This window comes from Gekko japonicus, unplaced genomic scaffold (assembly GCF_001447785.1).
Source record: "Gekko japonicus isolate JY-2015 unplaced genomic scaffold, Gekko_japonicus_V1.1 scaffold719, whole genome shotgun sequence".
Taxonomy (NCBI): Eukaryota; Metazoa; Chordata; class Lepidosauria; order Squamata; family Gekkonidae; genus Gekko; species Gekko japonicus.
Window position 1 is genome coordinate 140,769 of NW_015175991.1, and position 26,959 is coordinate 167,727.

The 26,959-nt window shown below is 42.3% G+C and overlaps 2 protein-coding genes across 2 annotated transcripts; one reads left to right on the plus strand and one right to left on the minus strand.

Annotated features, from left to right (window-relative positions):
- Positions 1–2,499: 2,499 nt before the first annotated feature.
- On the plus strand, positions 2,500–14,040 carry GEMIN2 (gem nuclear organelle associated protein 2). Its single transcript, XM_015426363.1, has 10 exons — positions 2,500–2,659; positions 5,155–5,239; positions 7,965–8,054; positions 9,013–9,072; positions 9,346–9,459; positions 9,572–9,616; positions 11,345–11,413; positions 12,337–12,447; positions 12,852–12,910; positions 13,602–14,040. Exons 1-10 carry the CDS (start codon positions 2,538–2,540, stop codon positions 13,639–13,641), a joined length of 795 nt encoding a protein of 264 aa, XP_015281849.1. The 5' UTR covers positions 2,500–2,537; the 3' UTR covers positions 13,642–14,040.
- Positions 14,041–16,345: 2,305 nt separating this feature from the next.
- TRAPPC6B (trafficking protein particle complex 6B) lies at positions 16,346–26,188 on the minus strand. Its single transcript, XM_015426365.1, has 6 exons — positions 25,789–26,188; positions 23,825–23,892; positions 22,160–22,277; positions 20,951–21,034; positions 18,600–18,693; positions 16,346–17,485 (listed from the first exon to the last, which is right to left on the minus strand). The coding sequence occupies exons 1-6, from the start codon at positions 25,882–25,884 to the stop codon at positions 17,454–17,456; spliced, it is 492 nt and encodes a 163-aa protein (XP_015281851.1). The 5' UTR covers positions 25,885–26,188; the 3' UTR covers positions 16,346–17,453.
- Between the last annotated feature and the right edge of the window lie 771 nt (positions 26,189–26,959).

Consider the following 26,959-nt stretch of genomic DNA (forward strand, 5'->3'; position numbering starts at 1 on the left):
ACACACACTAAATAATCCACTTTCAACCTACTTTCAGTGCACTTTTGAATTGGATTATGCCAATTCATACAGTAAAATCCAGTTGGAAAGTGCATTGAAAGTGGATTATTTAGTGTGTGTGTGATCACAGCCAATCATCAGTATTTCTTTACCCTCCAAGGATGCCAGGAAGCCCCACTTTAGGAAACTTAAGTATTAGTTTATTTTTAAAAATATCCTTTTGCAAGTCCTAGACTTCAGTGCACAATTACTGTAGCTCATTAGGGCTTGTATATATAATTCATGGTTTGTTTTATGAGTAACACGTAATTTTGTGTCTCCTATTGGTAAAGCATTGGTTGAAGCTCCAGTGCATCAAATGCATCACTTCAGATTCTGCCTAACGTGTCAAAGGCCTGCTGATTTGTGAACAGAGTAGTCATTTGTCTTAAATGAAAAGAACTGCACTAATATATAATGCTGTATTGTAGTCATATCAGAATGAATTCCATGGCTAAAAAAAGAATGCATCTAAAACCTCTTTGAAAGATGCAAATTTAAACCTTTGAAAGATGCAAATGTAAACCTTTAAAATGTATTCTCCACCTTATGCGCCTACACGTGGCTGGCACTAGATTATCCCCTGCTTCCAGACTGCAGAAGCCAGCAGTATACTCACAAGGATTTTAAAGACAGTTGGCTCACTTGAAGTAGAAATTATGCAATACAAGATATGGATGATGCTCTTGTTATGTTAATGAAGTGCTCTATACTGTTTTAGTATATGTAGTTAATACTAGGGATTTTTTATCTCTTAAAGTCTTGATCACGTTATAGATCTATAGTAGTGATATACTTGATTTTTTTAAATGTGAATTGTCAGAAAAAGCAGAGCTTGATATCTTTTTTTCTTCTAAAGATGGAAGTGTACTAGATGGGATTAATATAGAGGTTTCCACAAGTGAAAAGGCATGAAGAACACTAATGTGTATATATCTGTATTTTTATAAAGTTTTTTAATAAAATGTGTAGGGATGGTACACACATTTCTAAAGTAGACTGGAATAAACAATCTTTACAAAACTGTTTTGCCTTTCATTGACAAAGTGAAGAAAATTAAAGTGAACACATTTGTGTTTTTTTGAGGCAGGATCTTTGTAAAAATAGTAAGACTATTTAAGACTCAGATTTGAAGAAAGAAATGTTCATCTAATATATTTGTACCCTAAAGTAGTTGAGTAAATTCCTTACATAGTCCAAATAAAATGGAGGGGCAAGAAGTGAGTTTTGACTCCCAAAAGCTTAAGGTGCTGGAATATTTTGTTCTTTGAGGTGCTACTGGAATTGAATTGTGTTCTGCTACTGCAGACTAACACTGTCACCCACCTAAGTATATCTATACCCAAATTTTCATTTTGGGAAGTGTTGTTAGGGTTGCCAGGTACCCCCTGGTCACTGGCAGAGGATGGGAGGGTAGGGTTGCTAGATCCAGGTAGAGAAACTCCTGGAGATTTGGGGGTGGAGCCTGGGAAGGACAGGGACCTCAGTAGGGTACAATGCCACAGAGTCCATCCTCTGAAGCAATAAGCATCCCTTTTCTCCAGAGGAACTGATCTCTGTAGTCTGGAGATGAGCATCCTGCAACCTGGAAGCTAGCATCCCGAAGTTGTTTGGAAGTCCCTTGTTTTCATTTTGTAAATGTAAAAATATTCAGACTTTTAGTAAGGATTATGACATGCACACAATCAACATCTACTGTCCACTAGCTTTCTTTGTACAAATGTTAAGCATCTGGGAGAGGGGCCATGGCTCAGTCAGTGGTACAGAATCACGGGCATTCAGAAGGTAATTAAGAGAAAATTTGCCTTTGATACTCAACTAAGGTTCCTGTTCTAATTGTGTTTCTGTGAACTGCAGAGAAGTGAGGACAAAAGAGAAGGATGCTAATGTGAGCTACTTTTGTCTTCAAATTCAAAACTTCTGCTCAGGGCTTGTGAACAATGCTCCCTCTAAGCTGTGGAGTCTTGTGAGCAAAAATTCTACTTTGTGAGCGACTGGCATTCAAGTTGTGGGCGAGCGATTTGGCTGCTGGCTGCATAAATTAATTTGCTCTGGAGCCATCCTTCCTGAGCTAAGGCAAAAATGTGTGAGCCGGAGGCTAAAAAAACTGAACTAGCTCACACTCAGTTTAAAGGGAACACTGCTTCACTTGTGAATCTAAAATTGCCATTTTGTTTACAACGACAGAAGAGTGAGCTAGAATTCAGGCCGTATTTCATCAAACCACACAAAAGTTCAAGAAACTGGAGAGTAGCAAATCAACGCGCATGCAACAGATCACTGGTTTGCGAGGAAACCTCATTTTAAAAAACCCTCTCAAACAGCGAGGCTATCTCCTCTCCCCCCTCCCCCCCCCCCGGGGTCCCCAGGGCTTGGGGAGTGGCGCGTTGATTTTGCATTTCGGTCGCGGCTGTGCCGTCATGGGCGTCTTCGCTCTTTTTGCACATGCGTTGTGCATTCTCTGTCGAAGAGCGCTGTTCTGGTGGAGGGGGAGTGACATGGAGTCGTCGGTCGAGGAATTGATGCCCCGGCTTTTGCCTGTGGAGGATTGTGACATCGCGGAGGATTTCGATCCTAGTGTGCCCCCCAGAACACCCCAAGAGTATTTAAAGCGGGTTCAGTAAGTGAGCTGATCGAGGGTCTGCGCCCGCCGCAGTGGAGAGAAGAGAAAGAGCAGGGTTGGGAGTGGGGCTGCCCCTGGTGAGTGGATTGATCCGGCCCTCCTTTTGGAGATGGGCTTGTAGCCGTCCCTTCCGTAAGGTGGTAGGGAGGAATAGAAATGCTTGCCGTCACTCAGTCGGTATTAAGATAACTGGATCGGCCGGGTTGCCTCTTCTAGTGCGCTCACAGTTTCCATAAGGTTCAACTAGACACGCGTTTTCCTCTATAAACAAGCGCGTTACGTTCTGCCTAGATTTGGCAACTAGTACCGAATGGGGTTGTTTATATTATATGATCTTAATGAAGAATCTACTTGCTTCCTGTAGGTATGCGGTATATTTTCAAGGCTTGTTGGATAAAGGTGCCTACGCTTATTTTCATTAATAGTCTGATTCTGCCTATGCTCCTTCTGTAACATTGCTTGTCTGGAGCTGGTTGGTAGTAGTATCGCATCATTGAATAAATGGGGGGGTAAAATCTACACAAGAGTAATTGAAATTAATGCAGTGCAGATGCACTTTTTTCTGGGTTTCACTCGGTGTTAGAAGGCACCCATTTGATCAACTACGGTCCCAGTCACACGGAGGGTTTTGGCCCGGGTGAGGGACGGATCGGGGCTGCAGCAAATGGGCGCGATCTCACCACAACATCTGGGAAGTGGTGCGCACCCGTCCCCGATCAGTCCCTAACCCCAGAAACCCCCGCAGCAAAAAACCCCCACCGACAGAGGTGGTCTTACCTGAATGGCCGCGGCAAGCGTGGCCGTGGGATCGCCGGCGCATCCCGGCTCCTGGCCGAACTGTGCATGCAAATGCATGCGCAGCCAGCTGCCTCGGTCTCCCGACCGTGGCTTCCTCCCCGGCATCTGATCATGCCGGGGAGCAACGGCGCCGCGGCTCAGGGAATCCGTGTGATCCCGCTGCTGTGTGTCTATTTTGGTGTGGCTTCCAAAAGCCGCACTTTGGCCACGCAGAGGCCAGAATAATTTGTGACCCATTCACAAGCTGAATATGGCCCACAAACCTTGGGGCCTGCCAGGTGCCACACGGGTCCTGTGTTTTGGCAAGGCAGGCTATTGTCCCAAGAGAGTTTCAGAATATGAATACATGTGGATTAAATAAGGAACACTTTATTCTACTTTTATACAGTGAATTGCAATAAAAATTATAGAACAAAGTTTGAGTCCAGTGGCAGCTTTAATACCAATAATGTTTTAATTCTGGCTATAAGCTTTAATTGGTTTGCACACTTCATCTGCGGTGGCTCAAGTGGTTAAGACGCTGAACTGCAGGCTGTAGTTCAGCAGTTCGAGACCCTAGTGTGCCGCATGATGGAGTGAGCTCCCATCTCTAGTTCCAGCTCCTGCCAACCTAGCAGTTCGAAAGCAAGAAATTGCAAGTAGATAAATCGGTACCGCTTCGGTGGGAAGGTAACAGCGTTCCGTACGCCTTGGTGTTTAGTCATGCCGGCCACATGACCACGGAAACGTCTTCAGACAGCGGCTCTTCGGCTTGGAAACGGAGATGAGCACCACAACCCTAGAGTCGGACTCGACTGGCTTTCGAGCAAGGGAACCTTTACCTTTACACTTCATCAAATATGCCAAATTATAGTCTGAAATGAAATATTTTGATTCTATAATCTCTGTCACAACCTTTTCTGCCACTAGACAGAAAACAGCCTAAAAATAAAGCTGCTTCAGAAAGAAAGCAAAAAAGAACGAAAAGAAATACTTAAACCACCAAAAAATGCTGGATTGCAAAGATTTTATAAGAAAGGCTCAGTTGCCTTCAAAACTTCGGCTATGGGACTATGAATCCAAAACTTCCATTTTATTCAAGCCATATATCGATTGGCGCAAGTTTAGAAATAATTATGAGAGAGTACTGTCGGGGCAGAGTTGCCATCTTCATGTAAAGTTTTTTTGTGCATGAACGTAATGTGGAGAAAGTTTTAGCTACTTCGTTTCTGTGGGCCATGTTGGTATTTTAAAAAGAGCTGGGTCAGTAAAAAAGTTGGCAACTACTCAGAACTGGGGAGACAGCAGGTGAGAGATTAGGGTTCCAAGGAAGACAGTTGTGTTTCAGCTGTGAGACTGCATGCTTCAGTACAGCAAACAAGAAATTTTTGTGGAATGTTGGTGTATAAAAATATAATTTGGTTTTAAGTGGTCAGCATTGACACTTGTTATGAAGATCTCATGGGTCCTATAAAAAAATCCAGATTATATGAAAGAGAAGAAGGCAATAGAGAGGCCCTGCAGGAGCTCAGCTGGGACAGAAAAGTAGGGGAGATTGTGGTAACTTCCTTAAATCATTGTTGTATTGTTAGTCATATAGAAAAATCTTTTTAGATGTGAAAAAAATGTAAGAATTCCTGGATAATTTCTGTGCATCTCCAGAAACTGGAAGACATTAAAAACAAAATTGGGACACTTGTTTTCTTGTTTTGTAGGATTGAAGCTGCAAAATGCCCCGATGTTGTTGTGGCCCAGATTGACCCAAGAAAACTGAAAAAGAAACAGACAGTGAATATTTCAGTAAGTTCTGGGGAAAGGTGGTGACAAAATTTGTTTTGCATGGTCCAAGGACCTCAGGGCAGCAGTAAACGTTGAGAATCTCCTTGTTATGGTTTCACAACAGCGGTGGCTGGTCTGAAGTCATATAGTGAGCTTCACAACTGAGCAGAGATTTGAATCCTTTCCCCTGACCCATCTTAGTCTAACATTCTAGCCCCTATACCACGGTGTTCTCTTGTTCATTTAAGAGTGGACTGTGGCTGTAACATGCTGAGTGTTCAGCAAGACTACCCTCCATCCTGATTGTACAAGGTGTTTATGGATTACCAATAAAACACCTTGTACAATCAGGATGGAGGATTACCAATATATGGACGTGAGCAGGATTAGGAGCCCTGTATTTGATGTAAGTTCACTTAACAAGATAGCTGTGAGACCTTACATCAAATATTTAGATATCAGCAATCATAGAAGAATTTTTACCCTATTATAGGAAAGAAGGAGGGAAGAAAGAAAGAGAGAAGGAGGGGAAGAAGGAAAGAAGAAGGAGTAGGGGAAGAAAGAAGGAGAATCAAATAGGGAGAGAAGGAAAGGAGGGAAAGAAGGAAAAAAGGAAGGAAAGAGAGAGAGAAGGAAAGTAGGAGGGAAAGAAGGAAGGAAAAAAGGAGGGAAAGGGAAAGAAAGAAGGAAAAAAGGGAGAGAGAGAAGGAAGGAGAAAGGGAAACAGAGAAGGAAAAGGGGAAAGAAGGAGGGAAAGAAAGAAGGATAAAAGGAGGGAAAGAAAGAAAGGGAGAAGGAAAAAGAAGGGAATAACAAAGCTTCTTGCAGAGTTCATGTAGATGGTGTCTAGTCTTCCAGAACAAAACTTGGAATTGCTGTGGTGCAGGCCAGTCTTAAAAGGTTTTAGCAAAACAGACCTGTCATGATCTGGCCTGTGCCACCAGAGGCCTACTAGGCCCAGGGAGCCTGGCTAGCAGTAAGGGAGGCTGGGCCTACAAACCCCAGAAGGCCTTGGGAAGTTTTGGTGCCGATTTTGACCAATAGGGAAGAAGAGGGCTGGGGAATATAGGAACTGGTACAAGAGGGAAAGCTGTTCTTCTTCCCAGGGAACAGAGCCAGAAGGGACTGAGGCTGCTGTGGGGAAGAAACCCTCATCCTGAGGGAAGGGTGAGTAGTCTAAGGCCACGATAGTGAGCTAGGGACAGTATATTTTTAGACGCGTTAGGGCATTTGATTTCTTTTCACCCACTTACTGTTATTATTCTGCACCTTGTTTGTTTGACCTCCTATAAAATAAATTATTTTCATTGTTCACTCTGCTTGGTCCTCACGCCTATTATTCGGCCAAATGGGAGGTCTAAAGGCCTGGGAGGGTGCTCTGGGCCTTCTCAGAGGAGCCTGGAACCAGAGTGGTGGCAGCATCAGGTGACACCCCACCTGAGCCATGACAGGACCCATGTAGTACAAGCAGTTGTAATATCTGGATCAATATTTTCACTGTCTCCAGGGTTCTAGCAACTAATCAGTTTTCATTTGTTGTACATTACAGTCACTGCTTCTCTCCGCTCTCTGAATCTTGATGAGTGATTTTAACTTAATGTTGTCTGGGCCAGGGTTCCACAGATTTTAGCTAGTTATTTGTAGCCAGCAAGACCAGGCTTTATTATTTCTTGCTCCACAGAGGCAAATAAATGCAACACATGGCAAACTAGTTTTAGAGGGTAGGAGTGCCAGACAAGGTGGTGTGTTTTGGAAGCAATCTTTTTCCTCTAATCCATGTCTTGGCATGTGATACAGCCTGCCACCACTATGAAGGAGGTACCGCTCTGCCTCTGCCCATGACTCGTGGCAGAGTACACTAGAGGCTACCCCTGTTGGTTGCAATTTGCCAACATTAAACTTTAGGTTGCTATGGGTTATTTACTTCATTTATAGTGTGCCTTTTTCGCTGAGTCTCAAGGTAGATTACAACATATAAAAACAATTCAGTCAGACAACAAAACGCCTCCAATAAACAATGCAGTAAAAGTAGAATTACGGGACTGGAAAACAGTGCAACAGTCAGCATAACAAACTGTCTAAGGCGTGGCATACCATCATACAGAAAGTGAGCTACAAAGGTAGAAGACAGTGTTGTGGGCTTCTTGAGTGTTTCATCTACTTCAATATGATTTGAGTTTTCCCTGATCTTTTCTATAGTGAATGAACTCTCTGTGTGGCCATACAGCAATCTCTCTCTCAGCCTACCTTACCTACAGGATTGTAATGAGGAGAGAAAATGTAAATACCTTTAATGCATGGGTCAAGAATTCAGGTCTTGACCGATCTCAGAAGCTAAGCTGGCTAGTATGGGAGACCTCCAAGGAATACGCAGAGGCAGGTGATGGCAAGCCACCTTAACATCCCTTGCCTTCAAGCCCCACTAGGGGTTGCCAGAAGACAGCTTGATTTGATGGCAAAAAAAGCAACAACAACAAAACAAACCCAAAAACACAAGAATTTAGAACTGATATTGTCAGCATTGTTCCCTCTAAGCTGAGTTAGTGTGAGCTAGCTCACAGTTTTTTAGCCTCCGGCTCACAGTTTTTTGTCTTAGTTCAGGAAGGATGGCTCCAGAGCAAACTAATATATGCAGTAGCCACATCACTCGCTCACAAAGTAGAATTTTTGCTCACACGACTGCATAGCTTAGAGGGAACATTGATTGTCAGTCTAGCATTAATAGTTCTTCCCTTTCTTTTTGTAGCTCTCAGGATGCCTCCCTGCCCCTGAAGGATACTCACCAACTCTGAAATGGCAACAACAACAAGTGGCTCACTTTTCAGCCATTCGCCAGGTGACTACTGCACGTGCACAGAAATCCAGCAATCTTATATGGTGTTTTTTCTTGTCCAGGCTTGCAGCAGTTCTTACTTGGGAAGGTCCTGATCGCATAGTACCCATTTTCAGGAGAGTTTACTGCAGTGCCAGATCCAAAAGGCATTACATTCTCAGTTAGACTAATTTTTCAGAGACTTCTTTTAATGGAAAGAGTCCTATTGTGGCCTAAACTTTTGTCCTCTGAAAAATTATTTAAAAATTAGCACTTATGTCTGTCACTCATCATTTTGTTTTTTTTCCCTTGAAGATTTTATGCAAATAAGGCTTTGGGCACATTCATTTCTATTTTTGCTTAATATTGCAAAACTAGTAAAATTATGTGACAACAGGGCCCTCATCATCTGCAGAGGCAGTCTTCCACTGCAGAGTACATTCTTCTTGCGCTAGCCACTTCTTGGCTCCTTAAAAGACAGTGTCGCATGAGTGGAAGTGCACCCTGCAATAAAGCACTGCCTCAGAAGTGGTCAAAGAGGCCTGCAAATCCAAAGAAAGTATAGGATGCAGGCCTACACCCATCACTTGAGGGAGGAAATCTGCGTTGTTGCGTTACACATGATGTTGATGAAGTTAGGTAATTCATTAAATCTTCATAAATTTGCATCTGAGTATAAACAGTTCTGGGGGGGAAAGGCTTGATTTTGTTTTTAGGTAATCTATTACAACCTAATCTATTACAAACAGTCTTTGTGTATGACAGTGAAGGGAATGCCTTTTCTCATTTGTTGTTTGCCATCTGCAACTTATATAAGTATCAGTATTTTTAAAAAATCAGATTTTCAAATATCTGCTTGATTAAATGGGGGCAACTTTTCAGTTGGTCAGAAGGCTTTTAATCACTTGATCTGAATAACTGGACTAAACACAGCAGCTGTAGTAAAAAGTTCATATGAGATTTTACTTTTTCAATTTTCCAGAGTGTGTACAAACACAGGGACCACTGGAAATCCCAGCATTTGGACAGTAATGTTACGATGGTGAGTAAAATTTACATTGTAATCCTGATTGGCGGATCATTTGCTCCAGAATACTGCAGAGCAAGCTGTCTGAGGACTACAGCCTTTTGGGTCACCTTTCTTTTTCTCTTCTCATTGAGTGATGTTGAGATAGACAACAGGGCAGTGCCTTGTTATTAACTAAAAGTGTAGGATTAGCATTTGTGTTTGAGTGCACTCTGTAATCTTAGGGAGGCACAATATTTTTGTTTTATTAAAACAGAGAAAATAATCTTGTTTGCTTGGTTTCCTCAGCCCACATCAGATGACGAAGAAGGCTGGAAAAGGTTTTGTCTGGGTGAAACGTTGTATTTAAATACAGGTGTTAAAGTATACAGTGATGAAAATCAAGGAATTGATTACATACAGGTGGGTAGAAAGCACAAAGATAAAAGTTGATAACCTGTACATTTGCAATTACTTTATATTTCCTATAAATACTTTAGTTTTTTACGTATTCTGATGGCTTTCCCCACCCCAGGTTGGCTTTCCTCCATTGCTGAGCATTGTTAGCAGAATGAATCAGGTATCTCTTACTACTGTCATTCTTGAGTGGGGTTGGTGGTGAGTTTTTTGTAGATGTGCTGTTAGTTATTTATACTTCCTTCCATAAGGGTAACCTGGTGCATGTGACAGCACCCCATGAGCCCTGAACACACTGGCCCTGCCTCCATATGACAGACAAGTCAGCTGCTCAAACTCTCTCTCCAGGCTGATCATTGGGGAAGGAGAGTTCACGCAGCCACTTCCTTGGTGCAGTTGCCCCTGCGGATGATCAGGAAGTCGCATGGAGGCAGGGGGTGGGGCCAGCAGGCTCACTCTCCCTCCTTGTGTGTTCAGTGAATGCGTGATGGTTCTTACCAAATGAAACAGCATCATACAGATAGCTTGCTGAAAGTTATACTGTACCTGGACCCACAGTGTAATTATAATTTATTTGTTTATTTATTTATTGCCCAATCCCTGCTTTTGCCAGGCTCTGGGTCATGTACGGTATCCATAAAAGACAACCAGATAAAACCGTTAAAATATTAATAACACATATCCGAAGAAAAGAGATGGCAAATACTGATTAATCCGATTTCAGACTGCCGGCTACTTTGCAGGCAGGGGGGAAGATAAACAGCAGGAGGAATGAGAAAGTGTGCCAGCCAAGAAAGAAACCATTGCTGTCCTCAACCAAAAGCCTGGTGGAACATCTTTGCCTTACAGGGCCTGCAGAATTGCATAAGGTCCCACAGGGCCCTGGTGGTATTTGGCAGAATAGCAGCAGGTGGGGCCAGGACCAAAAAAGCCCTGGTGAAGGACAGCTGGATATCTTTAGGGCCAGGGACCGGCAGCAAGTTGTTATCTGAGGAGCGTAACACTCTCCCAGGGACATAACGGAGGAGACGGTCCCTAGGTACATTGGTCCCTGACCACTCAAGGCCTTATAAGTCAATACCAAAACCTTGAACTTGACTTGGTATTCAACTGGGAGCCAGTGTAGCTGGTGCAGCACCGGATGGATATGTGCCGTCCGTGATGTTCCCATCAGGACTTGCGCCGCCACATTCTGAATCAGTTGGTGCTTCCGGGTCAGTTTCAAGGGCAGGCCAGTGTAAAGTGAATTACAGTAATCTAGTCTGGAGGTGACCTTTGCATGGATTACTGTGACCAGGTTGGGGTGTGACAGGAAGGGGGCCAATTGCCAAGCCTGGCATAGATGAAAAAATATCAATCTGGCAATATGTGTGACCTGGACCTTCATATTCAAGGAAGAGTCCAAGATCACTCCCAAACTCCTGATGGATTGTGCCGATGTCAGCAGCGCTCCATCAAGATCAGGCAGCCTATATCCCGACCCAGATGCTCTCCCCCAGCCACAGGACCCACAGGCCTTCGAACCATAGCATGGGCCTCAGATTTAACCCAAATGCTCTCTATATTTGTATGCATATAAGAATATTTGTCACTTATAGTCTGATCCTCCTATTTGTGGAACAGTGGAAAAAATGTTTAGGGCACACTGTGCCAGCTGCTACCTCATAGCATCACAAAATATGAAGCTGCATTGATATCACATAGTTGCTTTGCATGTGAACTTAAGCCATGGTTGCCATTGATTTAAACATCTGGTTTCTGGATTATATCTAATGTTTCATGAAACATCAGGTGCAAGTGTACTTCTTGTTTGGTAATGCAATGCAAGGACTATAAGGAGGCACCATATAGAGGGTTGTTTTTCATAGCTGCTTCTCTTCCTTCTTAAAAGGCAACAGTAACCAGTGTCTTGGAATATCTAATAAACTGGTTTGCAGAGAAGGAATTTACTTCAGAACTGGTAACTTTTATTTCTTCTGTTCATTTTGAAAAGCAGACAAGAAAACTGTCCCTCTTGAAGCTTAGCAGAAGGAAAAACAGAAATATTTAATGACTGGTTTTGTTACTACATCCCTACCCAGACCAGTTGAGCATCAGCAAGATTACTGTACCACAGGCCTTCCAACCGTAGCGTGGGGCCCAGATGCACATTCAGTCAGTCCAGGGTCTCTTTTAGTGAAATGCCTGCTTAGCCATTAGTAGAACTATGCCCCTATTATATGGCCTTCTCAACAATACGCTTTTCTGAATCTCAGTTTTCTGCATCCCAGGGATGGTCCTTCTCTACAGATAGAATGATTGCCTGAACTTATAGAAACCTAAGTAGATACTGTAGACTCCAAAAATGAAACCTAAATCTTTTAGTATTAACACAGCAGTTACAAAGACAGAACCTGCATGCTCTATGTCTGCTGTTCAAAACCTTGTGCACAACCCAGCTTGCCTGGATAGGTGCATGTTACAGGCTAAATTAGACTTATTTTTAAAATATTTATACCTTGCTTTTCTCCCCAATGGGGACCGAAAAAAGCTTACAGCATTGTTCCCCCTCCCCTCCATTTTATCTTCACGACAACCCTGTGAGATAGTTTAGGCTCAGTGACTGGCTGAAGGTCACCCAGCAAGCTTCCATGGCAGAGTGGGGATCTGAATTTAGCTCTCCCAGACCCCAGTCCAGTATTTTAACCAGTACACAATCTTGTGCATGTCTGTTTGACATGGACTTAAGAAACAATCATTTATATTCAGGCTGGTTAACCTGTAGACCTGGGATCAGGACATTTATGGGCATATGTTAAAAATGGCTTTCCCCCACTTTGCTTGGATGAAGTACCAGTAGTGAAACATTACTTTCAGGATGCACCTTCCATTAAATTCCTGTAGGGCAGATGGCTTTATGCTTTGCTGGCCTGTCTTGAAAAACCATTGTTACCAGAGGCTCACTCCCTGATTCGGCAATTGGCCAGAAGATGCTCTGAAGTGAGAGTTTTGGAGGTAAGCTGACTCTACAAATTATTGAATAAAAATTATTTAGAAAATATTCTCTTGCGTGTGCGTGTCATTCCATTCAGTTATCTGGTTCCTGGTTTGTTTTCCATTATACCATCTGAAAGTGACAGTTCAGAACCTAACAAAAAGCATTCCAAGTACTCACTGTGATCTGTGATTGACGTTCACAGAATGTTAAATGTATCAGGTTCAGTTTTCTGAATATCCAAAAACTGGTATTTCACCATTTTATGCACCAGTGAATACTGACGGTCATATTTAAGTGGCCGCTGTTTACTAGCTTATCTTTGGGGTTTTGGACATTTGCCAGATTTGTTCAGAATTGTGAATGTTGACATTCCCTAAACTTCAGATGTATGCTGCATTAATTCTGCTTTACTCTGTTGTAGGAGAACAAGAATGAAGAAAGAGTATCTGCTCTGAACTTGTTAATTTGTTTAGTTGGCAGGTATGACAGATATCTTATCTATTGAGTTGGCTCTTTAAGAAACTGCATGTGCTGTTCAGACTCGCTGTTTTCCTCAGTAACTTGTCTAGCAGAACTGGCTTGGGCCTTTGATTTGACTGCTTGTTCAATTACTTTCTAAAGTTTTAAGAAACAGAATCCAGTCATTATTAGGCTGTGATCCAAAGTAACATGGATGATTTTGGGAAGGTTATGATAAGCATCATGCACCAATAAGCAGCAGCAGCAGCAACACTATAGAATCCTTGAGCAGTCTTCCTCTTGCATTAGAGATCATGTATTTTGATCCCTGAGCAAGAGTGTGCTGTAAATTGGGCAAGAGAATCTCACCATGGAATTTAATTACTATAGAATTCACCACTTTTCTCTTTCACACGCTAGAGACTCTTATATTGCCAAAGCAAGGTATTTTGTTGTTTTAATGCTGTGTCTAGTAAAACCACCTGTATGCTTCGCTTCTGCTCAAGCTTTCTGGCCTTCTGTCTAGTCCTGAACTTCCCTGGCTGTTTTTATTGAAGACAATCAAATATATTGTAGTTTTGTCCCTTCCTTAATACACCATTGTTCAGTTGACAGTAGATATTTGTTACATCTCCAGCATATTCAAGTCTTAGATTTAAGGGGTATTTTTTCCTATTCTTTCTATTTTCATGACTTTTATTCTCCCCTCCAGGTACTTTGACCAGCATGATCTGGCCGATGAGCCAGCTTGATAAAGTTTGGAGAGCAAAGAAGCATGGCCTATCATAATAACTGTGAGGGAATGCCATGCCAATATACTCAGTCAGCTCCTATATGACTTAAGGGTGAAGAACTGCAGCTGTGCCCTACCTTCCAGTATGACCTTGCTGGATTGTAAGAACAGTAATTCAAAGTGATTTTAGCAACAGTTGTGGTCAACTCAACTTGAAAGATGTCAACAGCAGGGCGCCTGAACACTTTGTCAACTTCTTTGCCGGCAAACTGCTGTGAGACCTGTATCCAAACTGCAAGCTCATCCTAATCAAACCATGGAGCAAGACTGTTGAACTTGTTTTAAAAACCCAGCAGGTTTTTAAAAATCAGATCTGTACAGATTTTCCCCTTCCCCCATCAGTTAATGTAAAGTTGTATCGGTCCTTTTTCAGTTTTACATTAAAGGTTTTTTTAATTGTCTTGAATTATAAATCTGAGCATTTTGAGGTCTGTTAAGTCTTTGTACTGGCCCATGCTGTTAAAATGGCTAAAAATAGTTCATAACATGAGCTAGTCAACCCACATAAATTCTAGTCAGATAACAGATCTTCCAAAGTTCATGATGTGTACTCAGGTTTGTTTCCAACTGACTAAATGTCTAACCCTCCCCCACCTCCCTAATTAATGTTGCTATAGTTAAACAGATTAACCACTTTAGTCCCTTGGATGACCCAGGGGTAAAAGAAGTACTGAAGGATAGGAAAATGGCTGAGAAGCTGAATGCATTTTTTGCCTCTGTCTTCACTGTGGAAGATGAGAAGTACTTGCCCACTCCAGAACCACTGATTTCGGAAGAGGTGTTGAGAGACCTGAGTCAGATTGAGGTGATGAGAGAGGAGGTCCTACGACTGATAGACAACTTAAAAACTGATAAATCACCAGGCCCAGATGGCATACATCCTCCAGGAAATTACAGGCCAGTCAGTTTGACGTCGATACTGAGTAAATTGGTGGAAACTTATTAAGGAAAGAATTAGTAAGCACATTGATGAACAAAAACTATTGAGGCAGACTCAGCATGGGTTCTGTAAGGGAAGATCTTGTCTCACTAACCTGTTAGTGTTCTTTAAGGGGGTGAACAAACATGTGGACAAGGGGGACCCAATTGATGTTGTTTACCTTGACTTCCAGAAAGCTTTTGATAAAATTCCTCATCAAAGGCTCCTAAGTAAACTCAATAGTCATGGGATAAGAGGACAAGTGCTCTTGTGGATCAAAAACTGACTAATTAATAGGAAACAGAGAGTGAGTATAAATGGGCAATTTTCTCAGTGGAGGGTGAGCAGTGGGATACCACAGGGATCAGTACTGGGTCCAATGCTCCCCTCTGTCATGGGATATTGTACACTGTGGGTCATCCTACTAGCTATTTTCACCAACTTCAGACTCCAGTGTTACATAGAACCTTTTCACTTGCCAGGTTCAGTGCTCTCCCCTCAGCGATCTTAACTGGGAGGTTTAATAGTATCCCTTTTTAAACAGACTATGCCCCTGTGCAAGTGGGTCTGTTGAAACGATGTCTCACAAGTTATTGGAATGACATTACTATGCCAATATTCGACAGCGCATTTTATCGTCATTACTTGGTGGTATCAGAGAGCTTCTTGACTCACACAAATTGCTCTACTTGCTAAACAGCGATGATGAAAATATAACCATTTCTGTGGCAGAGCTCTTGCAGACTGCTCTTTTTTATTCATAGTACAATATTGTAATACAAAACTTGTTTTCAGGAGATATGAAATTGAGACTATTTTATATTGATTTTAGACTATCTTAGAACATTTTTCCCTCTTTGATTAGTATCCGTTCTTTACCTTAACTTTTGTGTATTACTCTTTTTAATGTCAATGCCTGTAAAGGTAATTGAATTGATTTGGAATTGGGAGTAAGCAGTGAAGTGGCTAAATTTGCGGATGACACAAAGTTGTTCAGGGTGGTGAAAACCAGGGAGGATTGTGAGGCACTCCAAAGGGACCTGCTGAGGTTGGGTGAGTGGGCATCAACGTGGCAAATGGGGTTCAATGTGGACAAGTGCAAAGTGATGCACACTGTGGCCAAAAATACTAACTACAAATACACGTTGATGGGGTCTGAACTGGCGAAGACTGACCAAGAGAGAGATCTTGGGAGTTGTAGTAGATAACTCACTGAAAATGTCGAGACAGTGTGCGACTGCAAAAAAAAAAGACCAACGCTATGCTGGAGATTATTAGGAAGGGAATTGAAAACAAAACAGCCAGTATCATAATGCCCCTGTATAAATCAATGGTGCAACCTCATTTGGAATACTGTGTACAGTTCTGGTCACCACACCTCAAAAAGGACATTATAGCATTGGAAAAAGTGCAGAAAAGGGCAACTTGAATGATAAAAGAGTTGGAACACTTTCCCTATGAAGAAAGGTTAAAGTGCTTGGGGCTCTTTAGCTTGGAGAAATAATAAGGGGTGACATGATTGAGGTTTACCAGATTATGCATGGGATAGTGCACGTAGAGAAAACTACTTTTCTCCCTTTCTCACAATACAAGAACTCGTGGGCACTCAATGAAATTGCTGAGCAGTTGGGTTCAAACAGAAGGGTTCACTTGTTTCCTGGGGGCTGGGGGGGGGGGCAACAGTGGACGGGCTTCTAGTGTCCCGGCCCCACTTATGGACCTCCTGATGGCAGTTTTGGCCACTGTGTGATACAGAGTGTTGGACTGGATGGGCCATTGGCCTGATCCAACATTGGCTTATGTTCTTATAATCTGATTTGAGAGAGCTGTGTTAGTCTCCAGCAGCAAAAGTAAACTAGAGAATATTGTAGCCTCTAAAAACCCACAAAGAACTAGAGTCCACTTCTTCAGATGCAATAAGCGGATCCCACGTTGCATCTGAAGTGAGCCCTTATCCATGAAAGTTTATTTATAATGTAGCTTGGGACATCCCATACATTTGCAACCAATGCATAGCCTTACCAATGCATTGCAACCAATGCATTCACAGACCATTTAAGGGGATATTTTGCCCCATTTCAGATCAGGCCAGAAGGTTTATAAACACTTAGTATGATATTTCAGTATATACAGCCTGCTCTAGCTTTTCAAGACAAAATATATTAGTCAATTTACAACATAACTGGGGGTTATCTATATATAATCTGTTGTGCATTGCTAAAGGCAGAAGACTGCAGTGCCATTCATTTTTACAGAAAAGTCACATTAAGAATTCTACCCTGGCTTTTAAGGCCTGGGAAAATTCCAGTACATACAAACATAGAATATACATGGTTCTTCTGAAAATTCTGTATGAATAAAGCAGGACTCTCACCAAAGAATCCACTTGGGGGAGGGGGTGTTGATGATTGCCCTCAATTATCTTCCCACATCCTGAAAAAGACTGTTGCCAGGCTATCTCATTGTATACATAGAAACTTGGGTGCATACCATAACATTAAAAAAGAACATCAGCAACTTCATAGAACCTTAGAATGTGGTTAGCTGTTAGCTCAGAGATTTTGTGTGTTTATAAGGCCACTCAGAATAAATTCTGCATTGCTAGACCAAACCAACAAATCAGATAGTCAAACTTTGTATTTAATCGGGGATCCGATTGACATACTTGTATTTCCCAGAAACATGCATAAATGGGACATTACTAAAAAACTGCAACAGTCATCTGATAACTATCATGTTATGTTTGGCAAAACGTTTCACATAGACACAGGACATTTGCATTAAACTGCAATTATAAATAAAATATACAATTTCAAGATATTACAGGGCAGGTGTTTTCTTCTATACATTTTCTAAATCTTCTGTATCATCACCTGAAATTTACCTGTCAAAAAACAAAAGAGAAGGAATGTATAAAGTATCTACCTTACTTAGCTGAAGCAACTATTAACCTAGTTCAAAAAACGCAGTTGCCTGAGTCTATACTATTCTCTTGTACAATGCATCCAGCCATATTTAAACAAATCTGAGTTGGTTACACCTTCTGCCAACCTTAAGCAGAGTTATACCCTTCTAGGTCTACTGAAGTCAATGGACTTGAAAGGGTATAATTCTGCTTACAACTGCATAGCTGGTGATTAGAATGTCAGAAATTCATGTTCAAATTTCCACACTGCAATGGAAACTTAATGGGTGACAACCTGTCACTCACTTTCAGCCGAAACTACCTTACAGGATTGCTGTAAAGATAAAATGGAGGTGGGAAAATGTAAAGTCCTTTGGGTACCCAGAGGGACAAAAATAGAGTATAATAATAATAGCATGCTTTCAAGTTGCAATAAGCAAACCATGGGGCTTTCAATGCAAAAGATAAGCAGAAGTGGTCTGCCATTGCCTTTCTCTGCATAGCAACCCGAGAGAGGCTTCAGGTTTCAGGCAATTACAATGGAAAATACAGCATCTGATAATAATGCAGTGCATAAAGTCTCTAACTGATTTGTGAGAGGGCAAAGAAACCCCAGCAGCCCCTCCAGCATTCCAAAAACTATAGCCATATTAAATTGGCTCAAATGAGATCTGTGTATTGGGTTTAGAAATGTCTGGGGACCTAGGGCAAAGTCTGGTCCTTTTAACCCTGTAGAGCTGAACTGGAAATCTACAAAAAACATGGTATGCACTGCTTTCCTCTCTGGAATTCATCACTTTCAAAGCTGGATTTATGCACAAAATAAGTAAGCTACAGTTAAGGGTCTTATGAGGGGCCTTTAAATACAAACAAATTACATGGGAGGGGAAGGCTTCTAGACAGGGCCTCAGTAGATCTTAATCCAGCCTTGATTGCTTTTGTTAGTCTTTGTAACACTCTTAAGAGCAACAGTTTTACAGCCGCTGATAATCACTGACCTCACTTGATATAAAGAATGCACTGAGGAACAATTTCTTTACATTACATCACACCTATATGTACCATTTTTCTCTCAGATACAAAGTGAACTTACATGCAGGCATTGCTGAAACTTCCGCTGTCACGATACTCTTTATTCCCAAATTTGATAAAGCACCTCTGATCAATCCACAAGTAAATGCCAAATACTGAAATGTAATAATACGAAAAGAAAGAACAGCTAAACAGGACTACATTTTTGCTTATTAAGGTCAGGACACACCATGTCTCCTATCCATACATATGCCAGCCTCAAAAGTGTAGACTGAATCACGTAACAATCTTGTCACACATGTAAGTAGTGCAGACAGAGGGCCAATAAGCATATCAGTCTTCTTATTAATACAAAGATATGAACCCAGCTATATCAAATAGGACAAGCTATGTAAAGTATACTTCCCTTCCAATATTCATCTCCCTAACTTGCAATAAAATATTTCCATATAGCATGCCCACAGATACGAAAATCATTTTAAAAAATTCTGTTAGCTTATTTCTATTCATATCTTTTTTAAAAAAAATCTTAACAAGACCACTTCTGCCCTTTCCAGTTTTGTAAAGAACGCTCTGCAGGCATTCATTGTTGTTCATTACATAAGGGGGGGGGCACCATTCTTGTGGCACCCTCCTCCCCATATATACAGATCTGTAGACACAAATGCATGCAAGTCAGGACAGCTATTGTGTCCCCCCACCACCACGTGGCAGAATTATAAGCAAGACAGGGCAGTTCTGTACTGCAGCCTGAATTGTCTTAGGCTTCCCTATTTGGTTCTCTCCCATAAGACATGGCAGGAGGCTCTTCAGCCTGACAATGCACCTGGCCACTCTGCTCTAAAAAAATTGTTTACATTTCTGAGTTCCAGCCAGGAAGTTAAAACATCTAGATGGGCCTTGACAGGGATAACTCCAGTCAGAATCTTCTCGTCAGAAAGGGGAAGAGTCTGGGCTTCATCAGGACCATCCGATTACTTGATTAACAGCTCTTAGAGGGGCAATTCCCTGGGGTACTCAAGGAAGCGATGGTCCACCCTCTCTTGAAAAAGCCATCTTTAGACCCGGCCGAATTGACTAACTACCGGCCGGTCTCCAATTTTCCCTATTTGGGCAAGTTGATTGAGAGGGCGGTGGCGATACAGCTGCAGTTTCTCTCCTATCCAAGATGACGCTTCTGTGTTAGATCCCTTCCAGTCCGGCTTTCGCCCAGGTCATGGAATGGAGATGGTGCTGGTCGCTCTGACTGACGACCGCCGGAGGCATCTAGATCGAGGCGGAACGGCGGTGCTGTTGTTGTTAGATCTGTCGGCCGCATTTGACACGGTTGACCATCAGCTACTAGTCCACTGCTTCGCCGACGTGGGGATTAGGGGGCTCGCCTTGCTGACATGGCTACAGTGATCCACGCAATGGTTACCTCGAGACTAGACTACTGTATTGCTCTCTACATGGGGCTGCCTTTGCTGTGGATCTGGAAGCTGCAACTAGTGCAGAATGCCGTGGCCAGGCTGTTGATGGGTCTCCCTAGATGGGAGCACATCCAGCCTGTGCTGAGGACACTGCACTGGCTGCCAATAGTATACCGAATCCACTTCAAAGTGCTGGTTCTTACCTTTAAAGCTCTATATGGCCGGGGTCCAAAATACCTACGGGACCACCTTTCCCCATATATACCCCAGAGAACACTACAGTCTGGGTCTCAAAATCGGTTGACCCTCCCTGGCCCGAGGGAGGCCAGGCTAGCTGCTACTAGGGCCGGGGCCTTCTTGGTGGTGGTTCCTACCTGGTGGAACAAGCTCCCAAAGGAGATCAGGGCCCTGCGGGGCCTTTCACAGTTCTGCAGGGCCTGCAAGACGGAGCTCTTCCACCAGGCATATAACTAGGGGCCGCCGCCATCTTAGTGCACGGCCCGTAATGTTGACATCAGCAGCTGCCTCAAGAATGAGCAACATAACATTTAAACACTTATGTGGAATAACATCGAAGCACTTTATTTGAAAACATCTCATTTGTTTATTTTATCTGCTGCCAGTACTTTGTAACATTTGTAATGCAGTATTTTAATTCTTGTGGTTTAATTCTGTACTATTTATGCTTTTATTTTGTATTGTTGTATTGTTGTTGGAAGCCACCCTGAGCCTGCTTTGCAGGGAGAGCATAAATTTGATTATAAATAAATAAATAAATAATATGGATTCTAAAAGTATTTAACACCCAGTGTTTGAGATGCTAAGAGTGCTCTGCCAACACCATGGTTAGGTCTTGCCAGAGCACTCCTAATTTCCCCAACAAATCACACTCAATGCATATAAAAGAACATCTTCATAAAACTTAAAATTCAACTAAGTGAAGAATTCTAATTTTGAATCTACAATTACTAACCTACATAGGCTATGATGCAATACGTACCTTAGGTGCATGTTCCAAATACTGTTTACCGGCAGACATTTGAGTCAGGAGACGAAATTTGTTGTCTTGGAGTACATAGATGCCCTGCAGAAATGAATAACTATCTCCATTTCAGACAGAAGACAAGAATACTAACATCCCAATCCAGCTAGAAATCATATACATATGGACCACACCCCTAGCTGGATGGAGGAATTGAGTGTACACAACAGATTCCGTACACTGATTTCTCTAGCCAGTCCAACACATCTGTACATGCATGCCTCTGTCAAACTACATGTGACTGTCACCTTAAACTCCCCCCACCCATCCAAGACAGACCATCCTCAGAATTTTTAACTTCATTTTATTACTACTTTTAAAACTTACACAGTTCAGGCAAAAAACTGTATAATCACTACCATTTTTTTAAAAAAAGTGATAGCGGATATAATTAATTTAACATTTGCATGGGTTATGTGAAGAGATTTTAACCCATCAATGACTGCCATTTTATCTTTGTTTCATATTTATCCTTCAGTTATTCTAAACAATCCATAAATTGTTGCCAGGTTGATTTAGAACTGCATTTTTCACTGCATGTAATTCTTCCTTGAATTGTAAGAGCCTCAGTCTATTCTGTTTTACATGCTTGCTTTGCTTTCCAATGTTGTAAGTCTAACAACTGGGATACAAGTACTATTCTTGCAATGTAATACTTGTTTTCTTTGAAAACATCCAGATAACTGGAATACAACTCCACATACATTGCTCTGAAGAAAGAATCCAACTATATGACAGAAAAAACATGAGGTTCAGTTCTTGCCAGATAAGATGGGGTCCAATGTTTGAACATTCCCAGTTTACTTTAAAAAAAAAAAAACTCTCTCAGTACATAGAAAATTAGAATGTGAGAAAGAACAACCTGTATGTAACATGTCTATGTTCTATGTGTTTTGATGGGATCAAAATTATTTTCATTTCCTCACCTACAGGAGGAAGTGGCCTAATCCAGCAAGAGTTCTGTAACATGATTTTGCTGAAAGCATTATCTCTGCTTTATGTCTCTGCTTTAAGTCAACTCCGTGTAGGATAAGAGTTAAAATCAATATATTTATGTTTCAAGTTCAGTCAGGTATATGTAATCACAGCTTTTTATTTTCAAGCTTAGTACTGATATGCAACATGTCCAGCTGCACTACAAATTCCATATTCTTACAATATTAATACCTGATGGTTGGTTCTGAGGTTATCAATTTGCTTTTTGAATACAGTAGTCCAAAAATCTTTGCAAATAAACTTCATAATATCTAATTCATCCTTGAATCTGGCAGTATCTTTGGTAAACCTAAGAGAAATGAATTCAGAGTAGAGATATTTGTTTAATTATCTTGAAGAAGCTGTCAAATACAATAATGTGTTTTGGTAACAAAATATGCGCTTGACCTTAACAGACATTTTCACTGACAGAAGCAGTTTCCATTAGCATGTCATGAATTTGTCACCACCCCCTGAAATGCTGTTCCTGAGACACAGGTAACACCCCACCCACCACTCCAGGAACAGCATGACCATGGATCAGGAGGTCTGATGCAGAAGAAGAAGCCGGTGAAAGCTGAGCCCCTCCTTTCCATCCCATTCATTGGATCCAGTCCTATGTGTAGAAGAAATTCATGTGGCTTTCTTAAAAAGCATGGGTACAATCCAGACAGCATTAAACACACTGATTTCATGGGGAGATAACTGATTGTTTAAATTCACCCATGACAATCTAAGGGACCTGAAAAATACAACCCTATAGTTACTACAGCGACTTCATTGTTTTTTACCCATACACAATATAATAACAGCTGTGCTGATATCAACTGTTCAACAAAACTCAATTATATTAAATAGTTTTCTCTTTCACTGTTGTCTTACTACAGTGATCCCCAACATGGTGCCCACTGATGTGTTTCCTGGTGCCCACTTGCTTTTTCCCCAAAGCAAAAGCCCAGTCCTGGCTTTCATCCATTTCACTGGAGTAGGATGTACTTCAGAAAAGTCCAGGACAAATCTTTTTGGAAACTACTACCTCTGTCATAAGAGGATGCTTCCAAGTATTCTGTGGAACATTCCAGTGTTCTCAGAGTGAACCCAACCCACCTGGCAGCCATTTTGCTGTGGTAACAGTTACCTGGTCTCAGAATTCAATACATGCTCACAGGTGGAACAAAGTTGGAGACCCCATCTTAGACAATCAAACAAATAGTTTAACTGCAAAGAGTCTAAATATGAACACAACTTTATGGAGAGTTCAGTTAATAAATAAAATCATGCACTTTAAACTTCAGAAATGAAAACACCCCAACATTGTTCAAAGTCTTCAGAATAAGATGTAGGTACCACATAAAAGGGAAAATCAATCTGAATAGGAAAACTGGAGGACATTCACAATGAGAGCTCCAGCAGATTTCAAAAACAATTAAAAACAGTCATTAGAATAGGAATGTTCAACATCTTCAAACACAGGGTCAACATTTATCCCCAAACTGCAACATGGGACCTGTTCTGTTTCATATCAGTTTCTCTCCTATGTTTAAAAAATGTAAAGCAAAGAAAATGGTCCATGTGCTACTGATGCAACCAGTCTTTGGTGCAAGCCAGCTGTGTGAGTGACAACCCACCAACCGAACACCAATATATTGTCTCACCAGTTTTCTACTACAAGTGAATACTATTTCACAATAACACACCAAGCTGCTGGAAGCTGATATGTCTATTCCTGTGCTTTTCTTGCTATACAAAGTACACAGCGTCTTTCAAAAGCTGTCCTCATGCCACTCCTAAAAAGATATATAGAACCAGGTGGAATATTTAAAGTCAAGCGATGTATCAAAAAGAGGTTCTACTCACCTTTCTATTAACCCTTGTCCTACTCTAAATCCCATGTTTTCCAGTTTTGTGATGCATCGTCCATTTTCCTGAAAGCACAAAAATTGCAATCCTGTAGCAAATCTACATAAAAGAATTTTAACTATTTCTCACATTTCAATCATGCCCTTCCTCCAAGGAGCTGAGGGTAGCATACATGTTATCCTCAAAACAATCCTGAGGTCAGACTGTGAGAGTGAGTGGTACAATATCACTATGTGACCTGCAGGACCCAATGGACATTTGAACCCAGGTCTCCCCACTGTTGCAGCACAATCCCAAGCAAAGTTTATTTACTTCATTTATACGAGCCACACCCTCCTAAATCCACTGAAGTCAACAGGCTTAGAAGGATGTAACTCTGTTTAAGATTGCATTGATAGTCTCTTGCCACATCAGGTTTGCAAGTTAGGGCCTGAGAGGTATAGCTGGAAGTAGAACATCTGACTAGGATCTGGGAGAATCAGGTTCAAATCCCTATTCTACCAGGGAGATTGCTGGTTGAAGAAGAGAAGAAGATATTGGATTTATACCCCACCCTTCACTAGCCAAAGAGGCCTCCAAGCAGCTTACAATCCCTTTCCCTTCCCCTCCCCACAACAGAAACCCTGTGAGGTAAGTGTGGCTGAGAAAGCTCTCTCAAGAACTGCCCTCGAGAGAACAGCTCTGAAAGAACTTATGACTGACCCAAGGTCACACCAGCAGCTGCATGTGGAGAAGTGGGGAATCAAACCCGGTTCTCCCAGATTGGAGTCCACACTCTTAACCACTACACCAAACTGGCTCTCTTGAACCTGTCACACAAACTAACTTGGATCTGTCACATAAACTCAGCCTAATGTACCTCACAGGGTTGTTGTGAGGATAAAATGGAAGAGAGGAAAATGATGTAAGCTGCTTTTGGTCCCCACTGGAGAGAAAGGCCAGGTATAAATGAAGTAAATAAATAAGATGTAAACACTAGTTGCCTTTAACACTTTACATGGAAGAAACAGAACTCTGGTAAAGGTCTTTCCAAAACAATGAGCATAACCAAGCTCTTTTCTTACTCTTTTCTAGAACCAATGGGCCTAGAACCAACAGTTACCAACCTACTTATTGAAAAGTCATGATCTTCATCTCCATGGGCAGAGGAGGATTCTCAAAAAGCAACAACCCTAAAAAGGTAGTTTCTGTCATTCAGGTTACAGCCTGCTACGAAAAGACAAGCAACGATCATGGGGCATTACAGCTCAGCATACTAGCAGACTTGATGAAACAAATCCATGGCTTTATAAAAGGATAACAAATAAATAAGACCCGTTGATTAAACTACCAAAAGTGACGCCCAGTTAAATCAATGGAGCTTGTTAACAACTAGCTCGCCAACAGAGCAATCCGGTGCAGAGTTATCCAGTCTCAGCTCACTGAAACCAATGGACTTAGATCAGAATAACTCTAAGCAGGACAAGCCTCTCTATCCCCCACTTAAGAGGAGGGGAGGGAGAGAGACTCCTGTGTCACCCCTACTCATTTGCCAGTAAGGCAGCCTGGGCACTGAATGCGAGGTCTACCCAACCTGTTCATGCAGCAAAGCCAGAAAAACGGGGCAACCGGAAAACTACGGTTTCCACGGCGTGAGGCGGGTGACGGTGAAGCGTTTAAGAGATATCCGTTGCGTTTATAAACGTTTGTGGATTCTGAGTCCAATGGAGGACTCCTCCGCCCCGTCCCGAGGGCCATCCGAACTGAAGCGAAAGGTCCTGTAGCGCCTTAAAGCCGGGGGGGGACGGGGGGACGGACCTGGGAGCTCTATGCCGCAACCGCGCTTCGTGTCTTTACGGTACCACCGTCTGCAGCTCACAGCCAGGCCAGCCTGGAGTCACTACAGCCTCCCTCCCCCCGGCTTTCAACCGGGAAGCGCCGGTCTCCTTCGCAGGAGCGGCGGGTCTCAGCCCTTCACTCACCCCGTCGCCTTGCTCCGCGGCGCGGTACAGCCCAGAAACCATCTCGTTGTGCAGCAATAGGAAGAGCGCCTCGTCCGCCATCTCCGACTTGTTCATGGTGGCCCCCTTCCCGGTTGGAGAGGCAGCCCCGAGGGCTCCTCTCGCACACACCCTCCGGCAAGGCCAACCAGGCCCTCCCTCCTCAGAGCTGCTGGCGGAACTGTCACCACAACCGCCGCCGGCTCCCGGGGCGGGGTTTCTAGAAGTCCCCGCCTCAGTTAGCTCGAGCTCCCGGGGAGTAGGAGGACTGGAAGGCTGCCTGGCTACTGAGAAGAGAGAGAGCTAGGCGTAGGATGAAGTCTTACGGGTGGTTTCGGGGCGCAAGTTTGGGAGTTCTCTCTTGGGCGGCTCGGTCCTTTGCATGTTCACCAGACTCTCAAGGAAATATGCAGATGATTTGCAGCCTTGCTGCAAATCCTGTAGCTTTCTATGACTTTGGTATCGCGAGATAGTGCGTGTATTGGTGAGAACTGCCGCACTTTTGGGAAGCTCTTTAAATGCTTGGAAAGATCTACATACATACAATGTATTGTTGTTATTGCATAGTCACGAATTAAGGGGAAACTTAAGTAGCTGCCATTTCATAATTTTTATCTCCTCCGTTCATATCCCAAATGGACTTTGGATACTGGAGCACACCAGAGAATTTCAGAAGAAAATCAATTTGTGTTTCATACATTACAGCAAAATTCTCACTGTGTGGATCATGAAAACCTATGGTTGGTTTTAAAATAAATGGGTGTGCCACAATATCTGTTTGTTTCAATGCACAACCTGTACTCTGGAAAAGAAGCTACAGTTAGGACAGAATATGGAGAAACAGAATGGTTTCCAATTAGCAAAGGTGCCAGACAAGGATTTTATCTCCCTGTCTCTTCAATCTATATGTAGAACATATCGTAAAGAAAGTTCACCTTTAGATGAAGGTGGAGTGAAAATTGGTGGAAGGAACATTAACAATTCGAGATACACAGATGATACCACATTAGTCACAGAAAATAGTGAAGACTTGAAACAACTACTGCAGAAGGTTAAAGCAGAAAGTGCCAGAGCAGGAGTACAGTAGAACATCAAGAAGACAAAAGTAATGAATACTAGGGAGTTACACAACTTTAAGGCTGAGAATTAAGAA